This window comes from Erithacus rubecula, assembly GCF_903797595.1.
Source record: "Erithacus rubecula genome assembly, contig: scaffold_1231_arrow_ctg1, whole genome shotgun sequence".
NCBI classification, from domain to species: domain Eukaryota; kingdom Metazoa; phylum Chordata; class Aves; order Passeriformes; family Muscicapidae; genus Erithacus; species Erithacus rubecula.
This window is the reverse complement of record NW_027636170.1, coordinates 1-13,954: the sequence shown is the minus strand read 5'-3', so window position 1 is coordinate 13,954 and position 13,954 is coordinate 1. Positions and strand designations below refer to the sequence as shown.

The window sequence follows — 13,954 nt, the reverse complement described above, 5'->3', positions numbered from 1 at the left end:
CCCTTGGGGCAGGTGCCACCCCTGTCCCAGCCCCTGGAACAGGTGCCAGCCCTGTCCCAGCCCTTGGGGCAGGTGCCACCCCCTGTCCCAGCCCTTGGGGCAGGTGCCAGCCCTGTCCCAGCCCCTGGAGCAGGTGCCAGCCCCTGTCCCTGTCCCTGGAGCAGGTGCCAGCCCCTGTCCCAGCCCTGTCACCTTCACAGATCCGGGTGTCCTCGTTCAGGTAGTAGCCCAGGGGACACTCACACTGGAAGCTGCCAAAGGTGTTGACACAATTCCCGCCCTGGCACAGCCCTGGCAGCTCCTGGCACTCATCAATGTCTGAGGAGGGACAGCAGAGGGACATTGTCACTGCCTGTGCCACTCTGCCCAGCCCTGCTCTGCATCATGGCCACACTTTGTGCCCACCAGTGGTGGTCAGTGGGCACCCAGCAGCCCAGGGCCGTGGCACAGTGTCCCCACAGTGTCCCCACAGTGTCCCCAGCACCCATCCCTGGGGAGGGGACATGGGAACAGGGATCACTCACCCTCCAGGATGACAGTGATGGGGTTGGGCCGGAATCCTTCTCCCCCAGGGCACAAGGTCTTGTACTCAGCTGTGGAGAGAGGCAGGGAGGGGAATGAGAGCCAGGAGGGGTGGGGAGAGCAGGAGAATCCCAGCAGGAAAATCCCATGAGGAGAATCCCAGCAGGAAAAACCCATGAGGAGAATCCCAGCAGGACCAGCCCATGAGGACGTGGCCAGGGCTCAGATGCAGCAGCTCCATTCCCATCACCTGCCCTCCCTCCAAGTGGGATTATCCCACATTCCCTCCCCTTCCCTGCCTTGGGAATGAAGGATCCCAGCCTGGACCCCCCAGACACAACAGCCAGGCCTCCCCCAGCCCATCCCACCCCTGTCCTGCCCTGATGGAGCAGCACATGCCGAGCTCAGCCCCTCCAGCCTGGGGTGAGGATGCCCTGGGAACCATCCCTGCCCCTCTCCCCTGCCCATGCCAGCTCTCCCCACTCACTGGTGTTGGCAGGAGGGCAGAGCTCGCAGGGGTTGCCCCAGGCCCTGCCCAGGGAGCAGCAGCAGGAGGCTCTGGTGACGCCCACGCCGATCTCGGCGCTGCAGGAGATGCCCCCGTCCCCCCGGTCCTGCGTGTCCAGGAAGCAATTCCCCACCCGGGTATCTGCACAGAGACAGGGCTGCTGGGCATAGCCACCCCCCTGGGCACAGCCAGCCCCCCTGGGCACAGCCTGCCCCCCTGGGCACAGCCAGACCCCCAGGGCACAGCCCCCTGGTCACAGCCCCCCTGAGCACAGACAGACCCCCAGGGCACAGACCCCCTGGGCACAGCCCCCCTGGGCACAGACAGACCCCCTGGGCACAGCCCCCTGGGCACAGCCCCCCTGGGCACAGCCAGACCCCCAGGGCACAGCCCCCTGGGCACAGACCCCTGGGCACAGCCCCCTGGGCACAGCCAGCCCCCCTGGGCACAGCCTGCCCCCCTGGGCACAGCCCCAGGGCACAGCCAGCCCCCCTGGGCACAGCCTGCCCCCCTGGGCACAGCCCCCTGGGCACAGCCAGCCCCCCTGGGCACAGCCTGCCCCCCTGGGCACAGCCCCCCTGGGCACAGCCCCCTGGGCACCTCCTGCCTGCAGCAGGGCTGTGATCGTGCAGTTCTGGGATGGTTTGGGGTTGGGAGGGAAGGGGGATTAAAGGTGACCCCTTCCCACACCCTGCCATGGGCTGCAAAGGAGTGGGAGATCCTCCAGGGTAAGGAAAGGCTGGGGGTTGCTGGGGCTCTGTGCTGGGAGCTGTGTGGGATCAGGGAACCCCAAATGCTTTGGGGTGAAGGGAGCTGAAGGATCACCCTGGCCGTGGGCAGGGACACCTTGCACAGTCCCAGGCTGCTCCAAGCCCTGTCCAGCCCAGCCCTGGGCACTGCCAGGAAATAAAAGCTGCAATGAAAGCTCCAGGAATGCTGCCCTGGAGGGGCACCCACAGTGGTGACAGTGACACGAGGTGGGGCACACCCAACAGGACGTGGGTGAGAGGTTCTAGGACCTCCAGGAATTCAGAGAGACCCCAGACTCACTGACTAACACGTGGGTTCTGCAGGGTTAAACCCACGGGGGACAGCACAGGCAGGCAGGGACAACCACCCTGGCTGTGTCCAGCTCCAGCCACACAGGAGCAGCAAGAAGCAGCCCAGGGTGGGTGGGAGGGAGGTGGCACTCACCCACACAGCCCACCCCAGTGGGGTTCAGCTCAAAGTCCTGGGGGCAGTTGCACAGGTAGCTGCCGGGGGTGTTGACGCAGAGCCCGTTGATGCAGTTCACAGGGTCTGCACACTCGTTGATGTCTGCAAGGAAGGACAGATGGACACTGCAGATCAAGGGCAGCACTGCCAGGAAAGCCCAGCCCAGCCTGAGCTCTGTGTTTCCCCAGCCCAGGTGAGGCAAAGATCCCCCTTGCACTGTGCCACTCCCAGCAGCAGAGACATCCCAGGGACGATGGGCTGGTTTGGGCAGCCATGGAGGGGCCAGCAGAGCCCAGAGCAGAGCCCAGAGCAGAGCCCAGAGCAGGGGCCAGGAGCCCTGACCTGTGCAGTTGCCCCCACTCCTGTCCAGCTCATATCCATCGTCGCAGGCACAGCGGAACATCCCGGGCAGGTTCTGGCAGGTGCCAAACACACAGATGTTCTGGAAGGTGCATTCATCAATGTCTGCAAAACAAGGACAGCTGGGGATAGGCTGGGACAGGCTGAGAGACAGGACAGGACAGGCTGAGGGACAGGACAGGCTGGGACAGGGTGAGGGACAGGACAGGACAGGCTGAGGGACAGGACAGGCTGTGACAAGGACAAGCTGTTCCTGCCCCCACCTCCTGCCCAGCTGTGACCAACCCACCCCAGGCTGGTGCTGGTGCCATTTGAGACACTCTCCTGGAGGAGCTGGGCCACTCACCCTCTCCCACCCTCTCCCCTCAGCCCTGCTCTCCTGGTTTTCCATTCTGCAGGCACCCAGGCTCAGCCCAAGCTCTCTGAAGGTTGGGGACCAGAGGAGGCAGCTCAGGATGCACCAGCAGGTGCTGGGCTGTGGCTGGTGCAGCCCAGGAGGGGAGAGCAGAGCACAGAGAAGGCCAGGAGGGCTCAGGGCTGGCACTCACCCTGGCAGGCCCTGCTGTCCTGGGTGGGGTTGAAGCCCATCTCGCACTCGCAGCGGTACCCGCCGGGCGCGTTCAGGCACTGCCCGTTCTCACACAGGTTCACGTTGTCTGCACACTCGTCCACGTCTGCAGGGACAGGCAGGGCTGGGGGCTGCCCTCAGCCAGCCCAGGGCACCCCCAGAGCACCCACCCACTGCTGGGAGGCTGCCACAGCCCCCAGCCTCCCCAGACACCCGTGAGGAGGGGCTGGAGGGGTCTGGCACACAGCAGGGCGTGCTCTGTGCTTTGGGGAACTGCAGGGATGGAGCACTGAGAGGGGCTGGGGGCACAGAGGGGCTGGGGGCACAGAGGGGCTGGGGGCACAGGGGGGATGGGGGCACAGAGGGGCTGGGGGCACAGAGGGGCTGGGAGCACAGAGGGGATGGGGGCACAGGGGGGATGGGGGCACAGGGGGGATGGGGGCACAGAGGGGATGGGGGCAAAAAGGGGCTGGGGGCACAGAGGGGATGGGGGCACAGGGGGGATGGGGGCACAGAGGGGCTGGGGGCACAGGGGGGATGGGGGCACAGAGGGGATGGGGGCACAGGGGGGCTGGGGGCACAGAGGGGCTGGGGGCACAGAGGGGCTGGGGGCACAGAGGGGATGGGGGCACAGAGGGGATGGGGGCACAGGGGGGATGGGGGCACAGAGGGGATGGGGGCACAGAGGGGATGGGGGCACAGAGGGGCTGGGGGCACAGATCCCCAGTGGTTCAGAGCCCCAGCCCAGAGGCACAGAGCCCTGCTGTCACAGAGCCCTGCTGTCACAGAGCCCCAGTGCTCAGAGCCAGCAGAGGGGCTGGCACAGAGCCCCAGTGCTCAGAGCCCCAGTGCTCAGAGCCAGCAGAGGGGCTGTCACAGAGCCCCAGTGCTCAGAGCCAGCAGAGGGGCTGTCACAGAGCCCCAGTGCTCAGAGCCAGCAGAGGGGCTGGCACAGAGCCCCCGGGCTCACCCGAGCAGGAGAAGCCGTCCCCGTTGAAGCCGTCCCGGCAGGCGCAGCGGTACGAGCCCGGCGTGTTCACACAGTTGGCGTTCAGGTTGCACTTGTGCTCCTCAGTTGCACACTCATCCAGGTCTGGGCAGGCACAACAACAGCCTGTCAGGGCCTGGCCTGGCCAGTCTGGAATGACCTCGGGCTCCTGGATGAGCTGCAGTCGCTCATCATGGAGCCACAGAGGGGATTGGGTGGGGAGCACCTGAAGGTTCCATCCCCAGGGACACCTTCCACTAGCCCAGGCTGCTCCCAGCCCTGTCCAGCCTGGCCTGGAAACCTTTTCTTGCCTTTTTCCTGAGCAGCTACAGGGGCCCACAAATGGCCCAGGAGACTGTCCAGTCACTTGGAAGCTCAAACATATCCCTGGGAGCCTTTATGGCCCTGCTAAGCCACTCACCATGTCCCCAAGTGCCACATCTGCATGGCTTTAAATCCCTCCAGGGATGCTGACTGGGCCAGGGCTGGACAATTCCATGAAGATTCCCTCAATACCCACCCTGACCCTCCCCTGGTGCCATGTGAGGCTGTTCCCTCTCATCCCCTGGGATCAGAGCCTGATCCCCTCACTGTCCCCTCCCATCAGAGCAGAGCCAGCAGGTCCCTGCAGAGCTCCTGTCCTGCAGGCTGGAGCAGGAGCTCCTCCCCTGGGCACTCACCATTGCACTTGAGCCCGTCCCCGAGCCAGCCCGAGCGGCACTTGCACTTGAAGCTGCCGGGGATGTTGATGCAGGAGGCGTGCACGTCACAGTTGTGGGCCCCAATCTCACACTCATCAATGTCTGCAGGGCAAGGACAGCAGGGCTGGCACAGCTCAGCCTGGCACAGCTCAGTCTGGCACAGCTCAGCCTGGTACAGCTCAGCCTGGTACAGCTCAGCCCTCCCAGCAGGGCTGGCACAGCTCAGCCTGGCACAGCTCAGCCTGGCACAGCACAGCCTGGCACAGCTCAGCCCTCCCAGCTCAGCCTGGCACAGCTCAGCCTGGCACAGCTCAGCCCTCCCAGCTCAGCCTGGCACAGCTCAGCCCTCCCAGCAGGGCTGGCACAGCTCAGCCTGGCACAGCTCAGCCTGGCACAGCTCAGCCTGGTACAGCTCAGCCTGGCTCAGCTCAGCCTGGCACAGCTCAGCCCTCCCAGCTCAGCCTGGCACAGCTCAGCCTGGCACAGCTCAGCCTGGCACAGCGCAGCCTGGCACAGCTCAGCCCTCCCAGCTCAGCCTGGCACAGCTCAGCCTGGCACAGCTCAGCCCTCCCAGCACAGCCTGGCTCAGCTCAGCCTGGCTCAGCTCAGCCTGGCACAGCTCAGCCCTCCCAGCACAGCCTGGCTCAGCTCAGCCTGGCTCAGCTCAGCCTGGCACAGCTCAGCCTGGCACAGCTCAGCCCTCCCAGCACAGCCTGGCTCAGCTCAGCCTGGCTCAGCTCAGCCTGGTACAGCTCAGCCTGGCTCAGCTCAGCCTGGCACAGCTCAGCCTGGCACAGCTCAGCCCTCCCAGCAGCACTGGCACCGTCCTGCTCCAGGGTTTGGGCACCCAGAGCTCCCAGGGCTTTGGAGGAGAGGCTGCCTGGGCTTGGAGCCTGGAGCTGAGGAGCTCAGCAAGGGCAGGGTCCTGGCCTGGCCACCACCTGGGAACAGGTGGGTTCCTGCCTCTCTGTGCCTGCCCAGCACACTGCACACCCCACAGAGCCCCCACAGGGCACCCAGCACGGGGGTGTCCCCAGGGCTGCTCTGGGAGGGGGTTCCTGCTCCTTCTCACGGGTTCCAGGTGTGCTGAGCTCCCAGCTGTGCACCCCAGGTGTGCTATTCTCCCTGCTGTGCACCCCAGGTGTGCTGAGCTTCCACCTGTGCACCCCAGGTGTGCTATTCTCCCACCTGTGCACCCCAGGTGTGCTATTCTCCCTGCTGTGCACCCCAGGTGTGCTGAGCCCCCACCTGTGCACCCCAGGTGTGCTGAGCCCCCACCTGTGCACCCTGTGGTCCCCTTCTTGACGAAGTAGCCCAGCTGGCAGTGGCAGATGAAGGAGCCCTTGGTGTTCTCACACTCCCCGTGCAGGCAGATGTTGGGGTTGAGGTCGCACTCGTTCACATCTGCAGGACAGAACTGACCATGGCACACCCCGAGGAGCCAGGGGTGGCTCTGGGGACAGGGTGGGACAGCTGGCCATGGGCCACACCCAGGGCACAGCCAGGGCTCACCAATGCAGGTCTTCATGTCCAGGGAGGCCATGAAGCCGTCGAAGCAGAGGCAGCGGTACTCGCCAGGGATGTTGGTGCACTGCCCCCCGTCACAGATGTCAGGGTTGTCCTCACACTCATCAATATCTGCAGAGAGGAATACAGAGAAATGCTGGAAAACCAGGGGACAGCAGCAAATCCCAAATTGTGAGTGGATGGCAAAGCAGAATCATCCACCCAGGAAAATCCTTCCTTTGGAAGGGACTTAAATACGAGACCCCTCGTCCTGGGGCCGGTTGTGGGGGATACAGAGGGCCCTGGGCAGCACCTGCAGGAGCCAAGGTGGCACTGACCTGCACAGGACCTCTTGTCTGGCATCAGGGCATAGCCCTCGCTGCAGCTGCACTCGTAGCTGCCCTCGGAGTTGGAGCAGTGCGTGTCACAGCCCCCGTTGCTGATGGTGCACTCGTCGATGTCTGGGGACAAGCACAGGCACCTGAGCTGGGAGGGACCCACAGGGAGCCAGCCCAGCCCCTGGCCCTGCACAGAGCCCAGGCAGAATTTTGGGTGGGAGAAGAGGAGAGCAAACACCTCACTGCTCATCCCAAACCCCTCACACCAGTGACGGCAGCACAGGCTCGGCTCACCCAGCACTTCCCCCTTTGCTTCACCCTGAGGAGCCCAGGAGGGTCCTGGGCTGTCCCCAGGTCCTGGCAGGAGGGTTTGGAGCAGGACTCACCCACACAGCCCTGCCTGTCGGGCGTGGCCTGGAACCCCGGGTCGCAGGAGCACTGGTAGGTGCCGATGACATTGACACAGCGCCCGTTGCGACACAGATTGTCACTGAGAGAGCACTCGTTGATGTCTGAGGGGACAAGAGCACGTGGAGCAGCCAGCCCTGCTCAGCACAACCCCTGGGCACCTCAGGACACTCACCCCTGGGTGTCCAAACTGCTCAAAGGGAGCAGCCACGGACACCAGTGCAACCAAACCATGGGAAGGAGCTCGGCCCCTTCTCTTGGGTGAGCTGGGCACACTTGGCAAGGAAACACTGAAAGCTTTGGGTGGAGGGAGCTGAAGGATCATCCATGGGCAGGGATGGGAAAAGGGGCAGGGATGGGGATGGGAAAAGGGACAGGGATGGGATGGGAAAAGGGGCAGGGATGGGGATGGGAAAAGGGGCAGGGATGGGATGGGAAAAGGGGCAGGGATGGGATGGGAAAAGGGGCAGGGATGGGAAAAGGGACAGGGATGGGATGGGAAAAGGGACAGGGATGGGATGGGAGCAGGAGCAGGACAGGGATGGGAAAAGGGACAGGGATGGGATGGGAAAAGGGACAGGGATGGGATGGGAAAAGGGGCAGGGATGGGATGGGAAAAGGGACAGGGATGGGATGGGAGCAGGAGCAGGACAGGGATGGGAAAAGGGACAGGGATGGGGACAGGAGCAGGACAGGGATGGGAAAAGGGACAGGGATGGGGACAGGAGCAGGACAGGGATGGGAAAAGGGACAGGGATGGGGACAGGAGCAGGGCAGGGAAAGGAGCAGGGACAGGGGCAAAGATGGGAAAAGGGACCGGGATGGGGATGGGAGCAGGAGCAGGGCAGGGACAGGAAAAGGGACAGGGATGGGAAAAAGGACAGGGATGGGGACAGGAGCAGGACAGGGATGGGAAAAGGGACAGGGATGGGAAAAGGGACACAGGCAGGGAAAGGAGCAGGGACAGGGGCAGGGACTGGGACGGGAAAAGGGACAGGGAGAAGGGACATGGCCGGGACAGGAATGGGAAAAGAGATACAGGAGCAGGAACAGGAGCAGGAACAGGGGCAGGGACTGGCAGAGGAAAAGGAACAGGGAGAAGGGACATGGCAGGGACAGGGACAGGGAGAAGGGACATGGCAGGGACAGGGACACCTCCCTTAGCCCAGGCTGCTCCAACCCTTCACCCCTTCCCAGGAAGGCACACGCAGGAGGGGAAGCAGACCCCCAGAGCCCTGCAGCAGCTCCCTGGATCTCCCTGCGGTGCCCTCACCAATGCAGGTGTGTCCCTCGGCTGTCAGCTCGTGGCCCGGGGGGCAGAGGCACTCGAAGCTGCCCTCGGTGTTCATGCAGACCCCACCCCGGCACAGCAGCGGGTCCCGCTCGCACTCGTTGATGTCTGCACGGGAAAATGGGTGGGATTGGTCCCCCCAGGGGCTTCTCCGAGGGAGGAGCATCCCAGAACGGGGAGAGCACAGAGTTAACAGGGCAGGGAAAGCAGGGCTGGGGTCCCAGAACATGGAATATCAGACAGTTAACAGGGCAGGGAAAGCTGGGCTGGGATCCCAGAATGGGGAATATCACACAGGGAATATCACACAGGGAATAGGGCAGGGAAAACAGGGCTGGGATCCCAGAACAGGGAATATCACACAGGGACTATCACAGAGTTAACAGGGCAGGAAAAGCAGGGCTGGGATCCCAGAATGGGGAATATCACACAGGGAATATCACACAGGGAATATCACACCGTTAACAGGGCAGGGAAAGCAGGGCTGGGATCCCAGAACATGGAATATCAGACAGTTAACAGGGCAGGGAAAACAGGGCTGGGATCCCAGAACAGGGAATATCACACAGGGAATATCACACAGGGATTATCACACAGGGATTATCACACAGGGATTATCACACAGGAGTTCAGGGCTTGGATCCAGTGCTCTCCTGGTTGGAATCTGAACATTGGGAAATCCCAGTTCATGCCTTGACCTCAGCAGAACCCAAGAGCCCTCAGCGACAGCAGAGAAAGGGACTGAGGTCGGATATATTAAAAAAACTCATTTTCCTCTCATGTTTATTTTCCTGACTCCAGCCTTGAAGTGAAGAATGGGATATTTTCCCTCCCTTGGATAAAACACTGACGAGGTTTTCAGGTAAAGAGGGCTGGGATAGAGCTGCAAATGGGATGAAAAAATGGGAGCCTGCTCCTGGTGAATCCCAGGCTGGTGCTGTCCCCTGCCCCAGGCTGGAAAGAATTCCTCCCTCAGGAGGCTGAAGCCAAATTCTGCTGCCAAACAAAGGTGGGAAGAAGTTAATTCCTGACCACAGGCAGTGACAAAACATCACCACCCCCTTTGGGGTGAGATGACTCAGCTCCCTGTCACCCAGAAAAAAAAAAAAAAGGATGAAGCAGAATTGGACAAGTAACAGTGAGCATTAAATTTAAAAAAAGAACAATGAAAAGAACAAATGAAATTTATATCCTCCTATAAAGATTAGAAATCAGATTACTGCAAGAAGACATCAGGTCATGGGTGAGGACTGTGATATTCCCAGAGTCCCAGAAATGGGGCAGGAGGGAGAGGATGGTCAGTGGGAGCTGTGCAAACCCAGCTACAAATTGTCCAGAAAAGACAAAGCCCCTGCCAGGGCAGTGATTTATTTTAAACAGCACAGAGAATAAAACATGAAAAATAAATAAATGGTGTTGAATCATGGCTTGAAGTGGTTTGGAAGCCCAAGCCAAAGCAGAATATTGAGAGCAGGTCAGTGAGACAAGTGAGTCTGGCTGGACAGAGGATAAAACATGGAATGCCAGGAATGAGAGGACAGCAGGAGTCTGGCTGAGCTGCTGGAGACAAACTGAGGTGCTGAGGTCACTGATGGGATTTTTTTTAAGCTCCAAACAAGAATTATTCAATTGAAAACAGATGAGACTCTGACAGAATAAAAACAAGCCTCGTGCAGACGGGAGGAGCTGGTGCCAGGACAAAGGGGGTGAAATGTTCAGGTGAAGGGACCCCCAGAACTGAGAGTGAGGGGGGCAGGGGGGTCCCAGAACCCCTCATGGGGGGTTGATCTGTGCAATATCTGGGGGTCTGCCCTGTCCCAGGAGCTGCCCACGGGACACAGCCCTGTTGGGAAGGATAAGGACATGACAGGAAGGTCTCACAGATATAACAGAAAGATCTTTGAATGTTGAATCTGAAGAGGGAATAGAAATGAAAGCAAGTTTTGATGTAGAAGAATTGCTGAGCCAATTGCTGGGTAACTAAGAAGGCAAAGAGCAAGAGTTGTGAAGGGATTTTATAACTTAGAGCAAAGGATAAATCCACCTCAAACAAAAGATTTAAAAAAAAAATAATAATTTTTTTTTTTTATAATAAGATTTTTACAGACAAACAAAAATGCCATGTTGCAAGTAGAGAAAGGATCTCATAATTTTCCACTGCAAGAAAACTGAAAGACAACTTCTGGCTTAAACTGTAACACACTAACTTTTGGTGATTGGAATCTTAACTGGAATATGGTAATGCTAGTAATGACAGGCTATAGGTGATAGTCAAGGTGTTAATTGTTTTAAGATGCTGTACAATGAAAAGTATTTAATGCATTGTAACCAGAACTAGAAGAACTTTGAGATGAAACCACAGCTGGGGCTGAAAAGGCTCGGGCTGGGCTCTGTCACCCACAACCCGTGAACTGCTGCATCATTTGGATACAATAAAGACCACTTTAAATACAACACAGAGCATTTAAAATACGATAAACAGCATTTTAAACACAACAAAGAGCATTTTAAATACGACAAACAGCATTTTACACACGACAAACAGCATTTTAAACACAACAAAGAGCATTTTAAACACGACAAACAGCATTTTACACACAACAAACAGCATTTTAAACAGGACAAACAGCATTTTATGGGGCCCTCGGCAGCTCCCAGCCCTGGTTCAGGCCCTGCCCTGCCCCACTCACCCATGCAGTTCTTCATCATCATGAAGCCGCTCTCGTAGCCCTCGAAGCACTCGCACTCGAAGCTGCCCGGGGTGTTGAGGCAGGAGCCGTGGCCGCACAGGTCGGGGGAGATGCGGCACTCGTCGATGTCTGGGGACAAGCACAGGCACTGGGGCAGGACAGGGCCCCACACCCAGGAATTCCCACCCCTGGGTGGCTGTTCCACGGGGCAGGGCTGGCCCTTCACCCCAGGAGCCTGGTGGGATCATGAATTCCAGCATGGTTTGGGTTGGAGGGACCTTAAATCCCACCCATGTGGGCAGGGGCAGAATCCCCAATCTGGGCTGCTCCAAACCCCAAAGTCCATCCTGCCTTGATGCTCCTGCCCTTGCCCCTAAATATTTAGGGACCTGCTGAGCCCCCCAAGGCAGCAGGATCACCCCAGAGGGGGTCCCTCACCTGTGCAGTTCCTCTCCTCAGCATCCAGAGCAAATCCATTGCCGCAGATGCACCTGAAGCTGCCGATGGTGTTCCTGCAGGTGCCGTGGGTGCAGAGCCCCGAGAACACCTTGCACTCGTTCACATCTGGGGGGAGCACAGGGATGCAGTGAGGGGGTCCCCACAAACCCCTCCAGCTCAGAGGGGAGCACAGGGATGCAGTGAGGGGATCCCCATTAACCCCTCCTCTCCAGCCCAGAGTGGGGATCACAGGGATACAGTGAGGGGATCCCCATGAACCCCCTCAGCCCAGAGGGGATCACAGGGATGCAGTGAAGGGATCCCTACAAACCCCTCCAGCTCAGAGAGGGGATCGCAGGGATAGAGTGAGGGGGATCCCCATGAACCCCCCCCTCAGGTCAGAGGGGATCACAGGGATGCAGTTAAGAGGGTCCCCACGAACCGCCTCAGCCCAGCCCTGCCCAGCCCCGTTCAGCCCAGCCCAGCCCAGCCCTGCCCCGCCCTATCCAGCTCAGCCCAGCCCAGCCCCGTCCAGCCCCGTTCAGCCCAGCCCAGCCCCACCCAGCCCTACCCAACCCCACCCAGCCCAGCCCCACCCAGCCCAGCCCCACCCTGCCCAGCCCCACCCAGCCCCACCCCGCCCAGCCCAGCCCCACCCAGCCCAGCCCCACCCAGCCCTGCCCAGCCCCGCCCAGCCCCGCCCAGCCCCGTCCCCTCACCTTTGTAGAAGGGCCGCCCCGAGAGCACATCGCCGCGGTTGGCAAAGCCGGGCCCGCGGGGACACAGCGCCTTGAACTCGGCGGAGCCCAGGCGGGGACACTCCTCGCAGTCGGCGCCCCAGGCCGAGCCCACGGAGCAGCAGCACAGATCCATGCGGAACTTGCCGGGCAGCGGCTCCGTGCACTCGTCCTCGTCCCAGCGCATGTAGCACTGCTCCACCCGCACGTCTGGGGGGACACGGCACCCCTGAGCCCCCCTGAGCCCCCCGCACGCACGGGCTCTGCTCGAGGGACAGCCAGGGCTGGCTTTGGACAGGGGGCTGTCCTCCATGGGGATGAGGGAAGTGGTTTTTGGGGAGGGATTGCATAGCATGGACTGCTGGCAGCAGGGTCAGAGGAAGGATCCTCACAGAATCTCAGAATTTAGGCTGGGAAAGACCTTTGAGATCATCAGGTGACCCAACATCACCTTGTCACCCAACCGTGGCACTGAGTGCCACATCCAGGCTTTCCTTCAACACTGCTGCAAGCACAGGTGGCCCCTGCAAAGGGCAGGAGTTCGGCACTGGGTGCCCAGGAGCTGTTTTAGGGCTGCTGGGCCACACCTTTAACCCCTGAGGTCATTTGGTCACTCCTGAACCCACCCAAGAAGGACAATGGTGTCACCAGCTGGGCTTGGGGACACAAAACTCCGCTTCAGCTGCGAAGTTTTGTGAGTCTTCCAGGTATTCCCAAGAATTCCTGCTGGGGAAAGGAGCAGCTGGGGGGGCAGGACGGGGGTAGAGGAGGTGCCCTTACCCACACAGGTCCTGGCAGTGCCATCCAGGGTCAGCCCCTCGGGGCACTCGCAGCGGAAGGAGCCGGCCGAGTTCACACAGCGCCCGTTGGGGCACACGCCCGGGAACACCTCGCACTCGTTCACGTCTGTGGGCACAGTGGGGCAAGCTCAGGGATGGCACAGGGGGGGACACGGCCAGTGGGGCCTCAAGGGGCTCCCAGAGGAGGTGGGAGGAGCAGAGAATTGCCCAGCAGGCTTCAAGTGGTGATTTATCCATGAAAATGGGGCACAAACAGAGCCAGGATCTGGGCACGGACACACAGACAGACACACAGACAGACAAAGGCCAGAGAGGAGATCCCCCCCAAGACTCAGGGAGGCAGGAGGGCAACAAGGAAGCAATGACCCCATTCCCAGGAAAAGCAGTTTCCCATTCTGCAACACTTTACCTTCACAGGTGACGCCCTTCATGCGGGCGTAGCCCCGGGGACAGGCGGTGTCTGCAGGGGACAGGGATGTCAGCCAGGAAACCCTTCCAGGTTTCCCACAGAATCTTGGAATACCCAGAGCTGGGATGGACCCACAGCATCACCCAGCCCAGCTCCTGACCCTCCTCACCACCCCACCAACCCCCCACCCATCCCTGAGAGCGCTGTCAGTGCCCCACCACCCTCTGGGGATTTCCCCCTGTTCCTGATCTCCATCCCATGCCCTGGCACAGCTCCAGCATTTCCCTGGGAATGCCAGAGCCAGGCACAGCCTCACCGATCTCGCAGCGCTCGCAGGGGCTGCCCCAGGCTGCCCCCAGGGTGGCACAGCACTCGGATTTCAGCGTGGCCCCGTTGATGTTGACCTCGCAGCGCCCGTCCTGGATGTTGAGCCAGCAGGTTCCCTTCATGCTGTCTGCAGGGACAGATGGGCTCA

At 60.7% G+C, this 13,954-nt stretch overlaps 1 protein-coding gene across 1 annotated transcript; it reads right to left on the bottom strand.

Annotated features, from left to right (window-relative positions):
• Positions 1–192: 192 nt before the first annotated feature.
• On the bottom strand, positions 193–13,928 carry LOC306815392 (fibrillin-2-like; the record flags this gene model as incomplete). Its single annotated transcript, XM_079331956.1, has 19 exons — positions 193–318; positions 525–593; positions 1,010–1,171; positions 2,225–2,347; positions 2,588–2,710; positions 3,154–3,279; positions 4,144–4,266; positions 4,842–4,964; positions 6,141–6,266; positions 6,375–6,500; positions 6,707–6,829; positions 7,093–7,218; positions 8,388–8,513; positions 11,096–11,224; positions 11,534–11,659; positions 12,253–12,480; positions 13,051–13,176; positions 13,480–13,530; positions 13,796–13,928. Coding segments are annotated over 19 exons (2,395 nt in total), but the record flags the coding sequence as incomplete, so codon positions are not given.
• Between the last annotated feature and the right edge of the window lie 26 nt (positions 13,929–13,954).